Source organism: Hoplias malabaricus, chromosome X1 (assembly GCF_029633855.1).
Source record: "Hoplias malabaricus isolate fHopMal1 chromosome X1, fHopMal1.hap1, whole genome shotgun sequence".
Classification (NCBI taxonomy): domain Eukaryota; kingdom Metazoa; phylum Chordata; class Actinopteri; order Characiformes; family Erythrinidae; genus Hoplias; species Hoplias malabaricus.
This window is the reverse complement of record NC_089818.1, coordinates 16,512,469-16,537,533: the sequence shown is the minus strand read 5'-3', so window position 1 is coordinate 16,537,533 and position 25,065 is coordinate 16,512,469. Positions and strand designations below refer to the sequence as shown.

At 39.1% G+C, this 25,065-nt stretch overlaps 1 protein-coding gene across 1 annotated transcript; it reads left to right on the top strand.

Moving 5' to 3' along the window:
* Positions 1-316: 316 nt before the first annotated feature.
* On the top strand, positions 317-24,437 carry LOC136675954 (vasoactive intestinal polypeptide receptor 1-like). Its single transcript, XM_066652779.1, has 13 exons — positions 317-477; positions 2,490-2,598; positions 9,128-9,235; positions 14,133-14,233; positions 14,438-14,535; positions 15,318-15,450; positions 16,963-17,116; positions 17,335-17,395; positions 17,974-18,043; positions 18,386-18,477; positions 22,616-22,745; positions 23,551-23,592; positions 23,714-24,437. Exons 1-13 carry the CDS (start codon positions 433-435, stop codon positions 23,867-23,869), a joined length of 1,299 nt encoding a protein of 432 aa, XP_066508876.1. The 5' UTR covers positions 317-432; the 3' UTR covers positions 23,870-24,437.
* Positions 24,438-25,065: the final 628 nt, after the last annotated feature.

Here is a 25,065-nt window from a genome sequence, read left to right as displayed (position 1 = left end):
CAAACCATCAACTTTGTGGATTATCTGACACCCCAGGAGTGCCCAAACTTTTACATAAAATTGTGTGCTTCTTATGGGAACTCGTTAAACCGGTCCACGTTAAATTGTGATCCAGGCGCCAGAGAGCAACTGCTGCACCATTTAAAGTGGAACAGGCAATCTGAGTGGCTCCCGTGCAAGCTGCATCATCATCATCATCACCATCATCACCATTACTGTGGCACAGAGGTGATCCTCTTCATAGTTCAACACGCGGTCCGCTCGTGCAGATGTTCCGCGGGTGCGCGCGCCCAAAGACGTCCGTGCTAGTGCTCCACGAGACTGGATTTATTCTCCAGGAGAAAACAACCGCGCAGTTTGAGAACATTTACTTTTTCTTTACGTTTTTATTACAAAACTGGATTTTACTGCGTGTTTATGTGACGTTTGAACATGGACGCCTTTTATCTGTGGATATTTACAATGTTTTGGAGAGCTGTAAGTTCCCTTTATAACTTCATAACGTCTTCTCTGTTTATAGTTTTGGAAATCTCTTACTCAAGCTACTACACAGACTCTTAACGAGGTTTAATCAAATAGCTGTGAATTTTGATCAGGATTTGTGGGCATTTACTCTATGCAGACTGCGTTAAATGTGCTGTATCTGAAACTCTCATCTCTCTCATCTCATCTACTGTTCAAAGCAACTGAGGTTTGTGGGTCCATATGGACAGCCCAGCTGGTACCAACAAGTGTTGTTCATGGGTTAATTTTTTGCCCCACATATGGATGCGTTCCATGTTCAGTGATGGGTCAGGATGGGTTAAACATAGGGTTATTTTGTCCATAGAATAAAAACACAAAACCTCTTTAAATTAAGAAAACCCAGAAAGTTTCTGGGCCACCCACATTTTCTGTACATAGGCAGCCCACTTGAGTCTTACTAGTCCATTTACCAACCCACGCAGAGCCTATTCCTAACTCGCCATTCTGAAACAATATGAATATTACCACCCTTATGAGTATTATGACATTTCTTCTGATATTAAAGATATTCAAAGGAAATTTGACCCTTCTGCTGCAGTTCTGCTTCTGTGATGGAACAGCTTTACACTAGATGTTGGACCATTCCTGGGAGTATTACGTGCTTTCCAGCTTCACGAACCTTGGTTACCCCAGGTGCTAATGCTGAATAACGAGTTCTGGACCACAAACACCTCTCCACTTTATTCCAGATGTATTGGCTGGAGCGCCACCACACCAGAGAATGCAGCTGCACTGCTCCACAGCTCAGTGCTCATGGACTTTATTGACCTCTAGTCGGAAGTTGGTTTTGGTAAGCTTAGGCAGATATGCAGTTGCTTCACAGCATCCAGTTCTGTTGTAAAAGCTTTTAAATGTACAAATCTATAATCAAACCCCAGTTATTCTACATGTCATTGTTGGACAGAATCTGTATTCAGAGCTGGTGAAGTTCCAGACGTGACCAATGCCTTTCCTTTAGCGTTTAAGCCAATGAAGTTTTAATATGTTTAAATATTTCATGTTTCAACCTTGGTGTCATATATTGCACATTCTTTAAACAGACCATCGTCCCTTTTCCTCAGCTAATTATGATTTTAGGATGCATTATTTGGATTTTATCTGCAAATTGCTGTTTGATGATATTTGTATTTCTCTGCCCCATCTATTTTTATGACGTGGACGAATCTGACTGTATGTTTAATCAGCATCAAGAGAGCAATACCCTTGAAACTTGCCCCCTTTTCTTTTTTATGGGCCATTTTTTACACCACAGCGCACTAATAAATCATCCATAGATTCCAGTCAATTTTCGAATGAGTCTTAGAATTTCAATTCCATTCATTTGAAATGTATTTTCAACCAAGCAGCTTTGAGTGAGTCCAGCCCCTAAGCCATGGGACACAGTGTCAGAACAAGCTCCACAAGATCCTGAGGAAGAATCACTGAGAGGAACCGAGACTTGAAGAAAGCAAATAATTTCTGTCAGAACATTGTTTCTAGGCTTTTTATATATATAAAATTAAAAAATGTCAGCTACCACCTACTTTGCGTGGTGTGTAAAATAGACCAATACAAATGCTTCCAAATTATTTGGAACAGTAGTCTTTTTATTTTAACAAGCATTAAAGTCCTTAGGAGCATGAAGAAGAATCATTGAGAAGAACCAAGCCTCAAAAGGACACTTGCAAATCCACAAGGAAGAGTTACTGATAAGAACCAAGACTCAAAAGGTGGACTTATCCTGCTTTGGAACACACTTAATCATGGAAGACAATAAGCAAAGGAGAGCAACAATAAACCAGTAGATCCTTTAAAAAGCTTTATTCTTAAGAGCAAAGAAATTGCACTGAACATAGAGGTGAGGTCTATGCACGAGACCCATGAGGAACGTTAGAGGTCTAGTCAAGGTTGCCAGGACTGGACCAGTTCGCAGATTTCAGTAGCTCTGTACATGTCTTGATTTGATCTTTTGATTGTGCCTTTAGGTGCAGGCCATCCACCCTGACTGTGCTATTATCTCCCAGCACATGCGGGCCCAGGAGCTCTGCAATCAGACCAGACTGAGGGAGAGCAGGAACCAGACAGAACCACCGGGTAAGTGCACCACCTTCTCAGATGGAGCCTTGTTTAACCTTGAGTTACTAGCACTGCTTTTGCCTAGTGCTTCGTTTTTCTATATTAAACATTAAAATGTTCTTTGTCAAACCCCTATGGAGAACTCTGTTAATGTGCCATGTTCTTGTCTGCTTGGATCTGCTGGGTGTGTAGAACAGCACTGGGCTTGATCTGTCATAACATTGATTTTCGTCCATGCATCAACCACAGAAGCCTTGATAGCCCTTAAGAGTCATTTTAATATTATTGAATATGAATAATGACTTTGGATTAAGTTACACATTAATTATGGTGAAATACTCATTAAAAACTGTTTGTTGTAGAGAAAGCACAAGATTATTTGCTTTTTTTAGGACCTGAATATTTAAAGGAGACATATTTAATTATTTTTATTCATTTCCTCATTCCATGAGCTGTTTGATAAACATCTTTGTGGATTATGACCACTCACTGGCCTTCCCAGAAGAAGGGGCACAATATGAGGTGTGGACACTGTGCTGTGTTTTAGAGCTCAACAGTAATTTCATGAGGAAAATTAGTAGCCACAAATGTTTGGAATTTAAGCTTGTATTTGCTGAGATATTTGATATGTCATTAGACAAGGGCTTTACCCAGGTTCTCTCTACATATTTACACTAAGCCTCTAGGACAGGGTCTTAACCATGTTACTGTAACTGACCATGGCAGGATGCTTCTTCTACAGGCTGTGTATTGCTAGCAGAAACTATAAGCTTTTAGGTCATTTTTTTTAAGTGCTAGAATATTCATCTCAACAGCCCATTGACTTTGAGCATCCATGTGATTAGAGATCTGAGACAGAAAGGGAATGCTTGAAAAGCGCTACAGTATTCTGTTAAGCATCCAGGTGTAAAGATGTATGTATATTGGCATCAAACAGTGACAGCAGACAGAATAAAGGAGTTTCAAATCTGCTTCTGACTACAGCAAGGTGATGTTAGGCACAGCACAGTCAATTTCCCCAATCTTTCTTTTATTTCATGGTTCCAGACAGGAAAGAGATTGCGGTCGAATTTGCATTACTTGGCGGCGTAAATGTCTGTGAAGCCACTCTGTTTGATGCTCGTCTTACACAAAGGAACAAAGCACAGAAAGCTTTTCGGAGGTAAAAGGACAGACGGCTTGAGAGAAACCGGTGGGAAATTCGCCCAGTGAAAGGGTCTTAACTGTCAAGCATAATCTCCAAAGTGATTTACAGAGGCATTGTTAATCTGAAATGAGTTACAACTTGTGCTGATTTCATCTCTCCCAGTAGACCCGCTCTATGAATTAAGGCGCTATGAATAGAAGGGAGTCGGTGGGTGTGGATGTCAGGAGCAAAAGTCTGGGCTAATTGGCCGAGATGGCAGATGCTAATTATATGTGAATGTAGATGGGGGGACATCTTTTTCCAGAAGTTTTGTTTGATTTGAATTAATGCAAACTCATGTCTAGTGGTCCATCAACTTACCCACTCCACCATCAAGATTTAAAGATGTGATGCAGGGCTTTGCTTAAATGCTGAAATGTTCATAATGGGCCTTTTGATAAAAAGCAAGTGTATCATAATTAGGGGTGGGTGATATGACCCTAAACTAATATAACGATATTTCAGGGTATTTTGGCGATTATGTTATTCTTGGCGATATGAAATAACACTGAAAAATACTTGTATTAATTTCAAAAACAGACTATTGCAACAAAATCAATGTTATATTAATATGATATATACTCAATTATTCATTCATTGTCTGTAACCGCTTTTCCAGTTCAGGGTCACAGTGGGTCTGGAGCCTACCCAGAATCACTGGGCGCAAGGCTTGCAGCAACATTAATGTAAAGGACTTTGCTAAGGTGCCTTTTGCCTGGTGTATTTTTGTGCCTGGTATTTCAGCCCACCCTGTGGCTTTTTATAGCATGCCAATTGGTCCAGCTACATAAATTGCCCGAAAATTGTCTCCCTTAGGCAGACTTGACCCTGTTTTAACTGTAGGCTTCCCAAATGACATGAGTTCCCTTCAGCAGAGACAGAGATGTGCCTGTGATCTGCAGACTGCCTCACAGCCTCTAAAAGCATCAAGTACACTCCAAAGCCCTCAACATTTTTCCATCATGTCTTCTTTATTATGAAGGTACTTTCATTCATTCATGTCATCAGTTTCTTCAAAGAAATTCTATGCTCTTTATAAAAGGGTCAGATTCTTACAACAATTTGGACTGAAGGTAAATGTGGTGGTCAGTTTTCCAGGGTTTTAGGGGACCATCAAGTTTTATGATTATAAAACTACTAATATTACTTTAACACTATACTGTGACCTGTGTTTTGACATTGCATTTGCAAGTTGGTGTATTACCCTCTTATACTCTCTGTATAAAAGTCAGTAAATATTACAGTACTTGGGTTGTATTGTTGATTACTTGCTGCATTTTTAATGCTCAAATTGAGATATATAATATCTGTACTTCACAAATCAGTCACTATTTTAACTGCATTTCATGCTCCTGCTCATCCAAATCCTGCTAGGAAACAAATCACTTATATATAGATATGCAGATGACACCCATATGTACAAAGCTCCCTTTTTCTCTTTGTGCAAATTCATTAAGCAAACTGATAAATGGATGCATTATAATTTTCTTCGGTTGAACAAGGACAGCACAAAAGTGATTGTATTCCGCTCCCCTGTGGAAGAACGTAAGGTCAGGGTTTATCTCAGCTCAAATGCTCTGATGTCTGCAACACAAGTGAAAGACCCAGAGTCTTAATTGATTAGCCCTCAGCCCAAATATCTTAGCTTTAATAACTTAATCTGCCTTATAAACATTGCAAAATGATTGCAAAATATTACAGCAATAGATTATTTCCAGCAGGTTAGACCACTGCATCTGTCTCTTTACCAGCCCCCACAAAAAGTCCATTCGAATACAACCTCCAGAATATATTAACCAAGACATACTGAAAAATGTCTGAACACATCACTCCAATATTCACATCTTTCTCTGGTTCCTGATCAGCTACAGAGCGCATTTCAAAATGGAATAATAAAGAGTCAAATTAAATCTCCAACATGATAGAAAAATGCAGCCCTAATAGACATCTCAGACCAGTAAAATCTGGCCTGTTAACAGCACACAGAACCAAAACTAGGTGTGGCAGCTTTAAGCATCTACATGGCAACCAGCTGGGTTAAAATCCCAGAAGATAAGGTAAGATGTGCATAGAATGTAAACATTTATAAAAGCAGACTGGAAGCATATTTGTTCTCCTCAGCCTTTCATGCACCCTGCGTATGCTGTTAATTCTTTAGTCCCTTTACTTCTACTTCAAATACATTTTAAATCTTCTCATGTTTATTCTGATATTTTGTCTTAATTAAGCATTTTTTTTACATTCTCTTTAATTTACTTTGTGCTCTATTTGAATTTCACTTCAGCATTTTGTATTACATTTTACAAATTTTTATTTGTTTTACCTTGTAAAATAATTTTTCAAATTGTCTTTGTATTGTATAAAATGTACTATATGAATAAATATGGCTCTCTGTGCAAACTCCCCACACAAATCTCAAGCCCTTGACAGGCGCAGGATTTGAACCCACATGGGCATGTGCCCCTTGGATCTTAAGTAGGGTGACCAGATCTGAGATGGTGAAAAAGAGGACACGTCTCGGGGGGTGATGAGCTCGCCCCTCGCTGCCATTGTATCCTTAGCTGAACCTATGTGTGCTTTTAGGTCCTTTAAACCTTTATTTGCTACACAAAACATTTCTTTCTTTGAATTTCTTTTTTAATTCATCCGTGATCTTACATTTACGTTTCGGCACAGCTGCTCGAGATGAGGGTAGGTACATGAGCTTTGCCTGACGTAAACTAGGACTACTGACGTGCAGACTGACCAATTAAATGTTTACAGAGGAGGTTATCGACCAATAACGGTAGCTCTACAGTCAGACCGTCCAATCAGAAAATTTTAGGCTACTTCACCACGCCCTCTTCTCACTAAAGCGAACCAATCGGAGTAGGGGAGGGCGGGACTAGTTTGTGAACGAAACGCTTCTCGAAGTTCTATGTAAGCTCTAGAAAAACAAAATCCCAGACCTTTGTGAAATTCCGCCCAGACATTTTTTTGTCTAAAAAAGAGCACGTCTGGGTAAAAGAGGATGTCTGGTCACCCTGTCTAATGCCTTAACCACAAGTAAATGCTTCACCAAAGTTTTTCATAGACTGACACATCATGTGCCATCTCTCTGTATAAATTCTATATATCTCTTTTTATATGTTTTTGTATATGCAAATAATCTACTAACCCAGGGATGTACAAAGTCCAGCTTAAGTAAGATTTTAATTGGCCAGCTGTTTCACTTTAAAGAATACATCATTAGTGGCCCGCTAGCAATTGGCAGGTTTTTTCTTTCACCTGACGGTGGCAGTGCGCTAATGTATAGGATGTTGCACCACTGTTAATGAACTGATCTAAGCTTAAACGCTGTTCATTTCTCTGGGCCAGCAAAGAAATTCACAGAACAACAAAAAAAAACCCAAAGTAGAGAGTAAGAACCGGCGATTTCAAGAGAGAGGGTAATATCTGCAGCCAAATGTCGGATTCTACACTCTTTTGATATCCTGCAGCAGTAAATGCTCTTAAATTCATTCATTCATTCATTCATTATCTGTAAGCGCTTATCCAGTTCAGGGTCGCGGTGGGTCCAGAGCCTTTCTGGAATCATTGGGCGCAAGGCGGGAATACACCCTGGAGGGGGCGCCAGTCCTTCACAGGGTAACACACACACTCACACATTCGCTCACTTTTTTTTTTGAGTCGCCAATCCACCTACCAACGTGTGTTTTTGGACTGTGGGAGGAAACCAGAGCCCCCGGAGGAAACTCACACAGACACAGAGAGAACACACCAACTCCTCACAGACAGTCACCCGGAGCGGGAATTATACCTCCAGGCCCCTGGAGCTGTGTGACTGTGACACTACCTACTGTGCCACCGTGCCACCCAAAATGAAATTCAATAGCTAATAAATATAAACTGTTTTGTAAATGTGTTTTTCATATTTTGAATACACTTATAAATAATTTATTTATTAATATACTTGGAAAGAGAGACTGGCCCTTAATATTTTTTTTATATGAACCAGTTTGGACACTCCTGTACTAACCAGTTCCCTGCTCTATCATATTAGATAAGACAACTTTATTTTATAGCACATTTAAAAGACAGCAAGGGTCAACCAAAGTGTTGCAAAATAAAACAACCACATTAATAAATATTCTAGGTTAAGACAATACAAAGTTCCTATTTTAAAAAAGCTTTGAAATAATTATTAATATATTATTATTATATGAACATTGTTTTCTAAATATAGAATATATTACACGGTATATAGTCAACCACTGAACAGTACCTCACTGAGTTTTAGTCAGAAGCCTATAAGTATGTGACCATCTGATGAATATTCAGTGACATCACTAACTATCTGACATTCGCTGAAGCCACGATCAGTCTGTGTGAAGTTTATTTTGGTTCATGTCAAAGTCTCTAGGGCCTTGAGGCCAGTATTTGGAATATTTTACACCAGAGTGGACAAAGCGTGTGGAAGAGGCGAATGAAGCTTGGCAAGGAATGTTTTTCATAGGCAGCTTCACACAGTTTGGATAGCTGCAGAAAGTCTTCCGGCTGAACTGATACAAGAAGAAAAGTTATTTCCAGCACATAATAAAAATTTTTTGGGATTAGCAAGGAACAGTCATTGGTTATATTGTCACTTTAATCAAACAAGAAGAAGCAAAAAAACTAACACTAATATCATTTAATGGACCACTCTATTGGTTCATTCATTAGGAAATGTAAACGCTAAATAAAGAGTAGTTAAAAACAGAATTTTGGTGTGAATAACCAAATTGGTGTGAAGGTTACACTCACAATCGTGCTATTAAGGTATATTTTTTGATCTTCTGTTTTGCTACCATGCCATTATGATGAGTTAGATATGATGGAAGGGGTGTTACAGGCATTGTCCTCCTCCCCATTTTAATATTTCACATTTAGCAGTAGAACCCTGCCTAAAGCTCCTCTTCCATCACATCTAGCTTCCTTTAAACTTCCATTTCCTTTGATGATGTTTTACACCACCACTTCCTCGTGTCCTCCCTGTACCTCAGTCTTATCTCTCTTTTCATCAAAGTAGAGTCAGTTCTTCTGGAGTTTTCTCAACTCCTCCAGAGATCTGCACACCCATGAAAGTGTGTAACTATGATGATGCATAGCAAATAATTGAATAAACGAATCAGCAGAATGAAGAACAAAGAGGATCAGTGGATGGGGATTAACAGACGATGGTATACCGATGTATGTTGAGGAGCTGAGACTTGATTTGACATCAGCAGTAAATCTGATAAATAACTTAATCGGCCATGGGCAAGCTAGATTAAAAAATGGCTGTTGTTGAGTAGTTGTTCTTTTGTTTTGACGGACCCCTCTCTTCACTCTGGTGTGTTTCAGGCTGCAGGACAGAGTGGGATGAGATACGATGCTGGCTTAGAGCAGACGTCGATCAGGTGGTCAATGTGTCCTGCTCTGAAGTCTTCCAACACTTCTCCAGCAAGCAAGGTCAGTTACATCACATTCAGTGATCCAAAATGAACAGTCAGTGGAGCTGCTTTGTTCTGTGTTGAATGAGGAAATGGTGTGATAACAAAAAATGCATCATTGCTTTCTGCAGATTAAATTGCCTCACAAAAGAAATAAAGTGTAATTAGGAAGCCTTTTGGAACGTGTTCGTTTGTCACTTTCATTTGAATCAGACACTCAAACCTACTTTACTTTGGCACATGTGCAAGAAGGCACACCTGGCACTTCGGAGGCATGGTAAAGTGGGTCACAATCCTGGGTAAAATTTCATTCCGAAACATAATACCCTTCTTTTTCATGCTTGAAAACTGTCAACTGCACATGTCACAGACATTCACGAGTGGTACAGATACACTTAGCCTCATTGTCTTGCTGACACTCTAAGAGTTAGCGACTCTAAAAAGGCTCCTGCAGACGACTTTCTGTGACCTAAATCAAAAGTCTTGAGGTTAAAGTGCCTGGAATCTTTCAGCTGGAGGGAAATGGGCAGCATGCATCAGGGTCGTGCTATGCCAGGTGTCCTAGTGGGTCTAGTGTCCGGTGTAAAAGTCACAGCATTTTACAGGTCAGTGGCTTAGAGAGTGCTGTGAGTGTTTATTGCACAGAAACCCAGAGGAGCTATGCTGGAGCTAGTGCTAAAAATGTTGCGCAGACTTGTCTGGCCTCCTTTTCCTGGCAGTGATGGAAAGAGTGCTGAAAATTACATTCTTACAGAAGCCATGTTCCCTCGAAGAGAGTCAAGTTATGATCATCCTTTGAAAAAAGTTTTCATGTCATGACAGTGACAGAAGATTAAAAATGTTTTTTTCCAGGATTGTTGCAGAATTTGTAAATACCAAAATAGAAATAATACACTTTGGAGGGATGCCAGATTTGATAATGTAATGGAAATGATATTTTCATTATATTGAGTGAGTCAAGAGTGAGATTTACAGGTGGATATAGTGAGACTGGATTATGATTTATAAAGGCCAACTGCTGATGTTGGATGATTAGTTCTGAATCATATGTCCCACTCAGACTCATGCCAAAGGTAATTCAAATTCAATTGTAATATTAAAAATCATCTAAAACTGTCTAGGTGATGGAAAATCCTCAGTATAAGACAATAGCCTTCTATTGTTAACATTCCCGTGTGCTGTTTATTAGTGCAGAGGGCCATGATTATCATGCTAATCATATACACTTTTGTGGTTGATGTATTATTAACACCACTAAGAGACAGAGCAGTGTCAAGAGACAGTGGATCAAGCCTTCATCATTATTAAACACTGAGAGTGTTTGGAATAATTAGTAAGTTAATTATTATTATATTTGATTGAGTGGTTCTTAGCTCCAACCAAGGTACGCTCTTGTTGGTGTTGCAAGATGTAGCATATGCTAATGAATGTGCAGTAGTGTTAGAAGCTCAGTCTGAATGTCATTTATACACATTCATGTATCAATTAGCATTTAATTCTGTTAATATTTTGACCCAATGTTACATTTCCTAACAACTATTTTCATGATTTGAAAATGTAGCTAACTTCATTCATTCATTCATTCATTTATTGTCTGTAACCGCTTATCCAGGTCAGGTTTCATGGTTGGTCCGGAGCTTACCTGGAATCACTGGTCGTAAGGCAGGGACACACCCTGGAGGTGCCGCCAGTCCTTAGCGGGGTGACACACACTCACACATTCCAGCTAATTGTTATGTTGCCAAATTATTATTTCTAGTTTTGTTCATTTAATGTTAGATCTTGTTGGAAGAACTCGAATAAAGACATATTATTAATCTGCGATTTTAAAGGGACGGTGTCAGACTTAGATTAAATATGTATTTTGTTCTTGTTGTTGATGTTTTCTTGTCTTGTTGTTGTTCATATTACTATATACGTGGTTGTCCTTCATTGGTGTCATAGGAATCAGGAATTTGTACTTGCACTGTTCCCTGCCATCATTGATTTTTCACTACAATACGCAGCATGCATTATGCCAATATCTGTTTGGGAACCACTGAGATCAACCTTCATGACCCCACACCAAAGTGAGAGTAGTTTTTCCTATGTTCCTCCCACTTTAAAAACACGTCATGACAAGATGGACCTCATCTTTAAACTAGAAAATAGAATATTGTGGGAGACATGTTTACAACTGATGAAACAATGACTACATTTTTTTTTTAATTTTGGCCTTATCCATTTATGTACACCAGACATGTAATGCGTAAAGATTACAGTCAATGGCAATCTTCAGCAGTTATGCAGACATTACATCATTAGTCTTCTGAGGGAAAGTGCCAGAGATAAAATGTACAGTATGACAAAAATATGGATAAACAAAAATCAGTCTGGGAATTACATGTTTTTCTCTCCATTGAACTCAAGGATATTTCCATGAAGAGATATCTCTAAGATGGCATTATATATATATTAAAAAATAATCATAATCACACATTTCATTTAGCCCTGTTTTGGCGGCTGATGACATCACTGCGGGCTCCCAATCGTGATTCTTTGATTACTTTTTTGTCTAAAACCACAAGAGGCTCGAGGATTACACATTCCCTCTAATCTGGCTGCTTGTGTCAATGTTCTTAAATCCACTGTGAGTGATTGGAGCTTAAAATGAACAGCTCACTGTGTAGAGCAGGGATATTGACCAAAGGCCTGCACTGTGTTAAACCCACCTAAAGTCTTAATTACAGACATCGGGTAGTTCTGGGACTGACCAGAGAGAAGAGAGCTCTCTCAGAACGTCCACACAGATTTGCCCTACTTTCTGTGCCTCACTCTGTGATGTGTTTCCAGGTTTTCACAACATTTTATGGAAGCCTGTAATTTAGTGTGATTTTACTGATGAATATTTTGCTGTGTGCTGATGACATGGCTAACATTATTTAGCTTAAATAGTTTTTCAGAGGTAGAACTTTATAGGTCTCGAGGGAAATTGCAGAAAAGCAGCACTGAGCACTGACGGGAGTCACATCCATGCATCCCACCTGGCAGGGGAGAATTACACCATTGAACCACCAATGCATCTCATATACAGAACTACATTTTAATGAGACTAAAATACCAACGCATGGTGTATAATTTGCTGCACCTGCTCATCCAGGTGTTTTCCTGAAATCAAGGGTATTAATAGATAGTTTGTCCCCATTTTCTGCAGTAACAGCTTTACACTCCAGGTTGGAACATTTCTGTAAGGATTTGAGTGCATTCATCCACAAGAGTATTAATGAGATCAGATACTGACATTCAGTACTGATGTTGAATTGTTAATTTGAATCACAAACACCACTCCAGTTTAACCCAAATGTATTGGTTATTATAGCTCCAGAGCAGTGGCGGATGCTGGTCTTTCAAGGAGGGGAATCTCAATTTCAGCTTACATCATAAAATGTGTCGGTTTATTTTCTACGTAAATTCTACCCTCCGTTCCTTTTCAAGAAAATGATCTGTGACCCTGTCGTACCAACAAGGCGTCTTTTCCAGGGACTTGACTAGTGTCCTCTCAATGGCCAGCAGAGCTAGGCTGCTTAAACGGCCTTGGCCCATGTGAAGTGTGTCCGCCTGTAAGTGCTTTGTGACGGTGGATGGGCTCAGCAGCACCCACTGGACAGAAACTGCGATAAGTCAGAAAGTCAGAAAGAGTGATAGAAGACAGTCTCCAAACACAAGCAGCTACAAAAAAACCCACCAGATATAGAAGTTCGATTTGTCACTAATTGTTTTTAACAAAGAAAATGCCGCTAAGAGGATTCAGAAAGTCTCCGTTCGCTGATTCGCTCATTTCGCTGTCAATCAAAAAGGGATTCAGCCTCAGACAATTCATCCAATCGTCATGCAGAAGCTGAGCGTCCGATGGGCGGGAAAAAGCCCAGCATTTATCCAATGACTCGTCTCGTTTCGCTGCACTTCGATATTGAACTCTGTGGACGCTCAGCGTCCTCACTGTTTAAAGCACTGTGAAGCTGCAGGAATGATTGAAAGGAAAGCCGCGTCTTTACCAGTGATAAGAAGCTGATTCTGAACAAAAGTTGAGTGCGTTTTAGTGCATATTTATTCAATGACATGTAGACACAACAGTATATATTTGATCACTTATTTTTAGACATTTTAGGGGAAGCTGAGCTTCCCTTGCAGTCTTAGAGCAATCGCCTCTGCTCCAGAGCAATGAGACCCAGCCTAATTTTGAGGAGCTTCTTGTTCCTCTTTGTTTATGTGCAGCTGCTGCAGAGCATCCCATTTCATTTCATGTTTTTCTGTGGAGATTTTGTAGAATATACAATAAAACAATTCCAAACCAAAAAGTGTTATCTCACTCCGATTCATACCTAATTCAGAAGGATATTAATCCGAAAGAAGATTGAGTGGTGTTGGTCTACAGCAGCCAATTGGCACAAGTTTATTACCGATGTAAAAAAGACAAAAGATGATAATGGCTGTCCATTACTTTAATTAAGATCCTGTGCTCTTCCATGCAAGTTTTTAAGTACTTCTTAAGTACTGAAGTTTAGTGGAATTCTGGAAGCGGACCATGCCTTTCTGCACAAGGTGTTTGTGGAAGGTTTCATTTAGTGAGTGATTTAAATCTTTACACAGTGCACTTCTGAATCCTTAACAGCTTAAAATCTCGGGAGGGCAAACCTAATTCCCTCAGAACTTGGCAGAGTGACATAAGTAGATATCAAGCCTGGTACTTAAGGATGATTATCTTGGCTTACCTTCGTCATATATTGTCTCTGCCATATCAACACTCTATGGATTGAAGTGTTTTTACAGTGCATTAAACTTTTTTTTTTAATCTTTTTTACACGTAGCAGTGTCCATAGGCTGATAGTGCTCCAGAAAACACTGAGCAAGTACAAATCATCTGTTGAATATTCCAGGTTACATCTACAGGAACTGTACAGCTGCAGGTTGGAGCGACCTGTATCCTCCTTACGAGGAAGCCTGCGAGTTTGGAGATGACGCAGAACCTGAATCTGAGGTGAATGTACTTGTGTTTGAAAATATCGTTGTGCCCCTTGACCTTAATGTCTAGACTGTCAAATTAGATCTTTTCTTTGTCATCTTTCTGGTCTTTGATGGATAAACACAATAGTCGGCTCTGTCTCTTTCATCGTAAGAGTGGGGAAGAAAATGTGAGTCAGAGATAAATATAATTCAACCATCTTATTCCCTTTTTTTTTAGACAACCTACTTTTCAACATTTAAGCAGGTGTACACAGCAGGATACGCCACATCGCTGATATCTCTCATAACAGCCATCGTTGTCTTCACATCCTTCAGGTACAAAGGTTGTCTTGGTCTCTGGGCCATTGTCAACTTACTGATAATTAGCACTAATGGACTACTGACGAGAGGTGGGTAGAATAGCCTCATTCAAACTCTAGAAATAGTATTGGTATTCAAGTAAACCAATGATTCAGGAAGAAGGGTAGCCAAGAGCTCCTGAGCGAATCACCAGGTGTCACGCTTCCTGCCCTGTTTCATTTGTTCTTGCTTTGTCTGTCTGAGTGTCCTTGTTAGCACATGGCTCTGGTTTTGTTTTGTTCCTGTCTCCTCCCTTGTTTTTGTATTGGCACCGCCCTCTCGTCAGTGTCACCACCTGTGTCTCCTTTGTTGCCCTGCCCTCTCGTTATATCCTCCAGGTGTTCTCCTTTGTATATATATATACCCCTCGATTTCAGTGCAGCTTTGTCGGTTCTTGTCTGTGGGTGTGTATTTTTCAGTATGTCCTCAACAGTTCATGGTTGTTTTCTGTTTGGTTTGTTCTGTATATTCTAGTTTGTATTTCTGTTTGTCCTACTTGATTATTTTCTGTCTGTGCTTTTGTTTCTCAATAAATATTCCTTCCGTTTACGTCCGTGTCCTCGTCCACTCAGCCATGACCCCAGGAAATCACAGATTTGAATCCCAGTGTTACCTTAGCTCATTGAGGCCAGGAGATTAAAAGAAAGGGTGTAAATTAAGATGAGCAATAATGAGATGAGGGGAGAAAATTAGTCAAAATAAGTGCCTACCAATAACCAAATAACCAATAACCAAAAATAAGTGCCTGTCCATTCCAGGAAATTCCACTGTACGAGAAACTACATACACATCAACCTCTTTGCCTCCTTTATCCTCCGGGCCAGTGCAGTCTTCATCAAAGATGCTGTTCTGTTCTCTGACGAGTCCCTGGACCACTGCTTCATGTCCACGGTGAGGGACAGAGAAAGTGAGAAGTAGACAGCTTAAAAAGCAGATATTAGTGTGTAATTCACTGGTTAAAATAGGCATGGAGAGTGATTTTAAATGCTCCGTTCAAGAGAAACATAAACGTTAGAGGTGGTGAAAGGAAACAGAAGTGTAAAGTGTTTAACACAGGGATTTCCAATTCAACTTGTGAAGATCCCAAGCTCTGCATGTTGTAGTTTTATCTACTTCACACACCTCACACACACAGCCAGTGAGAATCTTGTTAATTAAAAAACAATGTGTATAATGTGGGGTCACCAAGGCAGAGCTTTGGGAACCTCTAAAGTCTTGCCTCTCAAAGCGCCAATACAAAAATCTATTACATGAATATGTTTAGAGCATTCGGCCAGGTCTGTGACAGTATGAACATATGATGTGAAATATGTAGAACCAGTTTAAATCACAGCTAGTTTTATAGAAATCGTGATAATAATATTATTTCTACAAGTTAACATCTAAGATCTGAAAATTGAATTGGAGATGGGGATTGATATAATAGATAATTTATATAATAGTGTCAACAATGAGAGCGATGAAAGATGAATAATTTAAAAGCCCCGTCCAGATATATTTAACATATTGCAGTGTATAAATGTGCAGATTTATTTGAAGTAAACGTCTGGAGAAATTTTACAGCATGAGCACAAACACAGTGACATTCATTATTCATTATTGACATATCAGTTGAGTGGGATTGTGGAGGATTAATGGAGAGCTGAGAAGATGAGGGGGGTATAAACACGCCTGTGTTGAGATTGCAGCACTTTTCTGTTTCTCTGATCTGTTAATCCATGCAGAGAGGCAGGAGGCAGTAAAAGCTCTCTGGAGGGAAGTGGGTCATGTTATTTAAGTGACAGGCAGCTACTGAGACACACAGAGAGCCGTACAGTAAAGCGCTTCCCACAGCACCTTATTTCAGAGGAAATAAGTCAGGAGTTTGAAAACTGGATCATTATTGTGCAAACAATACCTGACATTTCAAACCAGCAAGATCAGCAGCAGCAACAAGAATCATAACTATAATAATAATAATAATAAAAGACACAGTAATAATAAGGTTACAATCAGGGTAACTTTATGGAAATATAATACACAAAAACAACACCAATGATAATGTTTCTACCGTTGCTAGGGCAACTACTATTAATAATAATAATAATAATAATAATAGTATTAATTTATGGCTAGCTAGATTTGGAGATAAAAATCAGTCACATCAGCAATTATATATTAAAATAACTGTATACAGATGTTTTAGGGAGTATGCAAAGTAGGTTAAAATGTAAGAAACCTGTTAAAAACACTGAATTTTGTGAGAGAACAAATGCACTCAGAACATTAATAGCCTGTTTAGGCTTCCTCTCCTGCTGATAGGGCTCTGTTATTGTGTGTATTGGCCGACTGTAGCACTGCGGCTGTGTTAATGCAAGTGGATGGCTCTGTCTTCATGTTTTCACTGCACGCTTCTCTCTCCAGATGGCGTGTAAGAGTGCTGTAGCCTTCTTCCAGTTCAGCATCCTGGCTAATTACTTCTGGCTGCTGGTGGAGGGCATGTACCTGCAGACGCTGCTGGCACTCACCTTCGTCTCCCAAAGGAAATACTTCTGGTGGTACATCCTGATAGGCTGGGGTCAGTGCATCAAGCAAATGAGTTCTGAGCTCAGAGCAGGGCCTGCGTCTAATTAGCTTCAAAGAGAGCGCACCCTCTTCAAAATGTCCTGGAATGTGATCAAAGCCATAAATTTAGTTTTCTTGAGAGTGCATTTGTCTCTCAGCTCAATTCTTTTTTTTTTTTTCAGTTTCATTACCTCAGCTAAGCTAACTCTAAGCCCATCTTCTGTGTTTTAGGGGTGCCATCAATTGTGCTCGTTGTTTGGGTTTTGACAAGAAACTTCTACGACAACAGAGGGTAAGCTATTCTTACTTTAACAAGCAAAACATAAAGAGGCTTTTAGTTTATTGGTCTCGTTTCAAAATTTGGTATCTGTCTATTCAAGATCAGGAATCCATTCATCACTCAGCAAAGGGCAGTTCAATGTGAGCATCTGTTAGCTAACATAACAGAGTTGTTTTATAGTGCTCTAGCTCAAGCTTGTTGAGCTGTCCAGTGATGTTGAGTTGTAAAAACACGTTCTAAACGTAGTAGCATTGTGTGTGACAGAGAAAGGCTAGAGTTTCTAAAAAAACTCATTTGTAACCATGTGATTGAACATTTTAATATCGTGCCAAGAGCTTTGATATTTGATATATTATGTTCCCTTGGTCTTAACGTCATAAAACTCTGTCTCCATAGTTTGTGTTGAACATTTTCTACTGATATTTCAGGAAACTTCTGAGAGCACAAAAGCAAAAGGAAGGCAAACATACGTTATACGTTATTAAGGAATGTGCATGTTTCTCCTGTCTTCTCTGAAGTTATCAGAGACACTGGGCTTTTATTAAAACAAAGATGACTTGGTCTGGTCTGATGACATTTTCTTTTTACAGATGCTGGGATGACACTGATAACATGGGCGTCTGGTGGATCATCAAAGGCCCAATAACAGCATCCTTGTTTGTGTGTAAAGATGGACCTGATTTATCAGTTTAACCTTTATAGTCATTGGTGATAACAAAAGCATTAGGTCATGCAGCATTATTTATCAGTCAGGGTTCAGTGCACTAAGCCGAGAAATGGATCTGAAGAAGATCTGGTGAAAAGGGCAGATTTTGTATATGCTGAGACACAGTGTATTTAGATTTTAGAAGCCAGCACTGAGTAAAATACACATAATGAATTTTGAATTATATAAAAATGTATAATGCGTTGCATAATGGCATGTTTGTGGCGCATTGCATATTTTTTTCTGCTATAATTTTTCTAATAATATTACACAATGACATGAAGTCTTTCTCTTAGGGTAATATCGTCATCTTCCTGAATGTGATCCGGATCCTGGTTCAGAAGCTAAAGTCTCCAGGAGTAGGAGGCAACGACACAGGACATTTCATGTGAGTCAGGAAGGTTTTCAAAGGATATTTCACCGGGAGTGCTGCAGAGACAGAGTAGAAAGAGGTTGGGTGCTTCCAAATTCTCAAAAGTTTAATTCAAGCATACTTATTATTATTATATTTAAAAACAGTAGTTTTTATTTTAGTTTGTTAACTCAAATTAGTTTTTTAATCTTCAGACTAACTAACTGACTCTATAATCTTTTTTTTTCTGTTGAATTCAGTCGACTCTGTCACTATGTAGACAGCTATATAGTGTCTTTGTGAGTTTGTAAAGAAGATAAAGAGGAAGAATGCTCCTCTGCTTTTCAGCAGGAGATTTTGTTCATTCCAATTAAGATGTGGCTGAGAATGGCTAATGTTCCAGCTGTTAGAGCATCCTTTATGCATGAGTGAAATCCTAACAAACTCACTCCTGACTTTTAACACATTGGGTGACAGCACCTTTTCTATTAACCCTTTACTTTTTTCTCATCACTGAAAAGCAACCAATAGTAAAGTACCTTGGCATGTGTAATAAGACTGGGGGTGTGTAGGAGTAAGGGAAGGAGGTAAGTGCAGGAGGTTTTATTACAATAACTTAAAGGAAATTAGACAAAAGTGACGCTAAACAAAAGGGCAAAACACAGAAGCTAAGGAACTAAACAAAAGGGCTAAATACAGAAGCTGATGAGCTAAACACAAAATAATAGGCTAAATTATAAACAAGGCTAAGGCTAAGGCTAAGGCTAAGGCTAAGGCTAAGGCTAAGGCTAAGGCTAAGGCTAAGGCTAAGGCTAAGGCTAAGGCTAAGGCTAAGGCTAAGGCTAAGGCTAAGGCTCATCAAGCAAACATACATACAATGACCCACAAACAAGAACCACTGACAAGGACTATATAAAGACAACACCAACAAGAAACACCTGGGTACTAATTAAGACACATGACACTAGAAACACAAGGGAAGGGTATCACATAAACAGGGAACAAGCAGGAAGCAGACACAAGACAGGGGGTAACAGTCACATGACAAGGGGAGCACAAACAAGGAACAAAAACGGAACACAAAACAGCATGTTACATGTTGTGAGTTTGATTTAAAACATCACTGAGAAAGAGGACAACACAAGAGTGTTGTTCTTCAAAAGTTATAAATCACCATAAAAATTCCACAGTTCTGCAAATGCATTGCTACCGTCATTCAATGCATCATATAATAATACGTCCTTGAATGACTTTTCTTCAACAACGGCGAAAGAGAAATTTTTCATTCATTTAGTTCTGGAGGGAGTCTTTTGACCATATAATTGTCTTGTCAATCATCGATTATTCACTCTATTTTTATAACAGAGGTAATGAATAATGTAAGCAAGCACTTCGAGGCACGTTGCATACAGTAACATCTACCAGGAAGTCTCATAAAATACACACACAAATAAATAATGCTGCCTTTGATAGACAGCAGTGTTGCTGTCCAAATTGTACTCCAAGTTTATGTTCAATAGGATACATTTACACTCTTAAATATGTAAGTTAATTAAAAAGTTATTTAATTTCTATCAGTCCAATAATATAGATTTTTATATGAGTGTCAACTGTGCTCTGATTATGTAGAAATAAATGCAAAGAGGGCATACATATTACTGGACAACTGTGATAGTCATCATAAATGTATTTGTTGCAGCCAGAGGAAGCTCACCCTACAGATTCCTGTTAAAGCTAGTCTTCATTAGCCTACAGATTAATGGCAGATACCAACATTTATTGGATAATTTGCTTGAACAATGTAATTTTGTCACATTTTATAATTATGTGTGGTCTTTACAATATTTACATTAACAGAGCTGCCAGAGAGGGTTTTTGAAGGAATTTCCTTCACTGGCATTCTGTGACTAGAATAATTTCTGAGATAAGGAAATAACTTGCACATTAAAACCATTTGATAGTGAAATAAGCTCATGAAGAATAATACAATGAGGAAACTGCCAGCTCTGACTATAGTGAGTTTTATGTGGTCTGACCCACTCTAATTAATACTTAACCCTCTCAAAGGAGGCAGAGACAAAAAAAGCTTGAAAGAGGGAACTTTCACAAACAATACATAACAGCAAATAATACATAGGTTTTTAATGTAAACACTCAAATATATTTTCTAATTTCTGTCAGAATTACCAAGACAATCATGCCATAGGCAGTAAAACTTGATAGTATCTCAAGCTTGACTCATTATATATTTATTTATAGCTAGAAGAAAAAGTATGTAGAAAATCTTTTGTTAGGTAATTAACCATCTAATTAGTAGTTTGGCACTGTTTTAGCTTCTCCACACCACTTGCCTCGTTGTGCTCAGTTACATTGAGCACAAATATGATTTCACTAGCTGCCTGCTAGTAAGCTAATGGACATAACACTACAGATACATTTAGGAGTAAAGATTAGTAGCTCTCAGAGAGTGATCTAATATAACTGTTTGAATGTATATGAATTACATTAAACTTAAAATATTTTGTTATTAAGTAAATGCTAAGTGCTACAGGAAAGTGGTTCCAAAACTAGCACTAGAGATGCTGGCTACATATGTAGGTTTATGTGTATGAATTAGTGTGTGTAATTTAGAGTGTATAATTTAACATCTATAGCTGGTTTTTAAAGCAGTAAGACAGAAAAATGCTAAAGTAAAAAGGCACCAGTATCCTGTAGGAATGATTAGCGTACTCATTTTCATGCTCATAAAAATAAAGCAGACACCTAGCAAGGCACTGAAAAAGAGCCAGGGAAACACAGTTAAGTGTCTTAACAGCTCTGCCTTAATTATGTCAGAGTAACATAAATGAACATTGTTAGCATTTAGACTAAATGGAACATGAGCAGTGACCCAACTTATTCACAGGGATGCCCTCGAACCCAGAAATAGTGTGCTACACTGTCAGAAGCTAATACTGCCTGCTGCCTCTGGTGTAATCAAGGCGGATTGGGAAGCGTGATGTGAAGTGAGCTAACGGCAATTAGCATGGAAATGACAATTAGCTGAGGGCAGCTGCGATAAAGTTCCTGATGTAATTACAGTTGAGGGAACCTTATTTTTAATTAAAAATCAAACTTGTTTAGATGGCCAACGTTTGAGCTAAATAACCCCAGCTGGGTTAAGAGTCTGAGAAAGTATTTTTAGCAATATGCCACCAATATTGTCAAAACTAAACCCAGCAGGGGTCCATGTCACATTATGTGGAATGATAATGTTAGCAATGTAGCCCAGATCCAACTATATCCCTGAAGGTCTAGAGATACTTGGAGATATTCAAATATGAAGCCAAAACTCATTAAATAAACTAATTTCATCCAGTGTTTATGCAATTACACATTTGCATTTAGAATGGATTATTAACAAGTGGGTTTATGCAGTACTGGTGACTTAGCATTATAATTCCCCATAGGCTTGTGTTCTGAGCTTAAATTGAGCCAAGTTCTGTTCAGTGAAGAGTCCTCAGTGACAGAACAATTTAGGCCAAGGCTTGGCTTTGTTTGAAAGTGTGTCTCTGTAGACGATACACATACATGCAGGCTAGGAGAATCCCTACCCCAGGCATAGCACAGCAGCAGATTGGGCTGATTATTCAGACACACACAGTTGAAGTGTTTACACTTTATTAGCTGATCTGCAGTTTTTTATCAAGATATTTGAAAAAGATCTCATTTGGTTTTTCAATATCACCAGATGCTTCAGTAGTAACTTTGATACTCGAGAGTGGTGTGATATATCAACACAGTGTGTGAATATTATGGAAATTTCTCCAGACAAAAGAAAAAAAAGGTTGACTGTTATATCGTTATGCATATATGCAGGTTTCCCATTTTGGTCAGACATAAAAATGTGAAAAAACAACGCTCTAGGCCAGGGCTCTTTACAGAGAAGATAACTGTAAATTTGTTATATGAGGTCAAATGCTGTTATCTGTTACACTTATGAAATATAATAAACTGTTTCACAAGCAGTAAATGAAGTTGTTTAATCCGGAATGTGTAAAAATATAGTGAATCAACAATTTTCGAATCCCAAAGGTGCGCTAGTAAAAATGAGCATTATAGTAGAAAAGCATTATGTAAAACTTTTGCATCTATCTGCTATTTACTGTGTGCAAATTTAAACTTGTTTTTGCAGGAGGCTTGCCAAGTCCACCCTGTTTTTGATCCCTCTGTTTGGAATGCACTACACTGTGTTTGCTTTCCTGCCAGAGAACACAGGAGAGACAGCACGACTCTACATTGAACTTGGTCTCGGCTCCTTTCAGGTGTGTGTCTCTCTCTCTCTGTGTGTGTATGAAGGCCGCTGTTGTGATGGGGTTCTCACCCCTGATTATTTGTTAGCATCTCAATACAGAGACACAAAATTTTACACAGACAGAAAACTTGCAGAAGACCTGCAGAGAGAGGTAAAACTAATGTAGTAAGCTGTGAAGCAGCTCTGGAGTACAATTATAAGTTAATAATAATAATAATAATAATGAACAAATTATTAAGAGGCGGCACGGTGCAGCAGGTAATGTTGCTGTCATGCAGCTCCAGCATCATGGGGTTGTGGGTTCAAGGCCCACTCCAGGTGACTGTCTGTGAGGAGTCTGGTGTGTTCTCTCAGTGTCTATGTGGGTTTCTTCTGGCTGCTCCGGTTTACTCCCACGGTCCAAAAACACACATTGTTAGGTAGATTGGCTACTCAAAAAGTGTCTGTAGGTGTGTGTGTGAGTGAATGTGTGTGTCCCAGTCCCCTGCGAAGGACTGGCTCCCCCTCCAGGATGTGTTCCCGCTTGCGCCCAGTGATTCCAGTGAATGCTTTGGACCCACCACAATTCTGAACTGGATAAACGGTTACAGACAATGAATGAATGAATAATAATTAAGAACTTGTTTAAAATATATATTTTAAAGATATAATTTTTTTTTACTTCATATGTTTCCATAATATATAGGACAGCTGACATTTTCAGATGATGATCAGTTCTTTTGATATTACTCAGACATTTTGGTTGTTAAAGATTGTATGTGTCTTTGAAAAAAACCTAGTGTTGCTTTATTTATTTATTTATATTTTAACTGCAGGGCTTCGTGGTGGCTCTGCTCTACTGTTTCCTCAATGGAGAGGTAAGCATTCCAGCAGCGGGAACACTAGCAACTTATTAGTGTCTCCTGTAGTACAGTGCCAGTTCTAGATGTGTTATGCTGTGTGCAATGTGCTGTGTGTGGACTCATGTTGTCCCCTCAGGTGCAGACAGAACTAAAGAGGAGGCTGAGAAAGTGGCAGACACAGAGTCATCTGAGCCCAGGAAAAAAGCGCCGCATCACTGTCACCCAGATCACCGTTCTGGAGAGAGGCGACCCTCAGGCAGTTGTGTGTTCCGGTAATGTGTCCACAGTGTGAACAAACAGGCTTCACCGTACGGCTTTGTGTCATTAATGAGTGGGAACTTGCTGTCGTGTTCTGAGGGCTGAAGAGCTCAAGCACAGCTGGATTTGTCTGCCTCAAATAAAGGGATGGAGCTTGGATCAAGTAGCATTAAGCCCGTGTGAGGAACACTGAATTGGTCTCAGGAGGAGATTTTCATTTACGGGTGACAGCGCCAACACAGCCTTGTGTTGCAGAGGATGTCTGGCTAGAAGTCTAGACCTGTTTAATGTAGCATCCTTGGGGTTGGTAGGGTGGGGTGGGGCAGTATGTTTGAACTTAGCGTACAAGCCTGAGTCGTCTCGATAAAACCAGTAGCTCCAAAGTCAGCTTCAACCTTCAAACCTCCAAAGACTGGATAATATCCTAGGTTACACTTGGTTACATTTTGCTGCTAATATTGTAATTGATGTAAATTAAGTCCTTTATCATTTACGTTGCCAAATCATAACTGTCCTGTCCATGCTCTGCCATCAACCTTGCTCCATCCAAAAATACACAGATTTTGGGCACTTGTTACGATGTTGGATAGAATTTTACAGAACCATCTCCCTGAGAAACGGCGTTGTGCAATCCTGCGAAAATATTTTGCACGAAATTGTTTGACTATTGTGTTTGATACCTGGACTGTTTGTCATTGTGCCTGACTGAAACTAAGCAGGTTATGATAGTAAATAAAAACATTTAATGTAATGTCAGCCTGTGCTACTGTCTGCCAGTAGGGGGCAGTGGTAGCATGGTACTGCTACTCTGGGAGACTTAAAGTCCCAGAATACCAAGGGATAATTAGTGTTAACAAGATACACCTGCTTGTCCCTGCATTTCAGGCTGTGGTAAACAGCACACCTTTGCTGAGTGTTGACTCGTATAGTGTTCTAAGGCCGCTGAAAAGAAAAGTGAAAAAGGAGAAGAGAGAATACAGTTCAAAAGAGAAAAAGGGGAAGAGAGAATAGACCTCAACACTACAGGAAAAGGAGAAAGAGGACAGCTTTGATCTAAAATGAGCGGAAAAAATAAAAAATTAAAGCAAGTTCTACATTTTAAAATGTTTTAAAATCTGAAAATATAATTAGCCCCTTTGTGAGGTGATTCTGTTTATTTCATGTTGCTTTGTGCAGTCTATACTTTGTTTGAGCCTGGCAATTTTAGCATCTCAGTGTAATTCCACCCAC

Coding starts and splice junctions, on each gene's coding strand:
- LOC136675954 (XM_066652779.1), top strand. CDS start 433: ATGGACGCCTTTTATCTGTGGATATTTACAATGTTTTGGAGAGCT. Junction 2,599..9,127: donor GAACCAGACAGAACCACCGG/GTAAGTGCACCA, acceptor GGTGTGTTTCAG/GCTGCAGGACAGAGTGGGAT. Junction 18,044..18,385: donor CAATAACAGCATCCTTGTTT/GTGTGTAAAGAT, acceptor TCTTTCTCTTAG/GGTAATATCGTCATCTTCCT.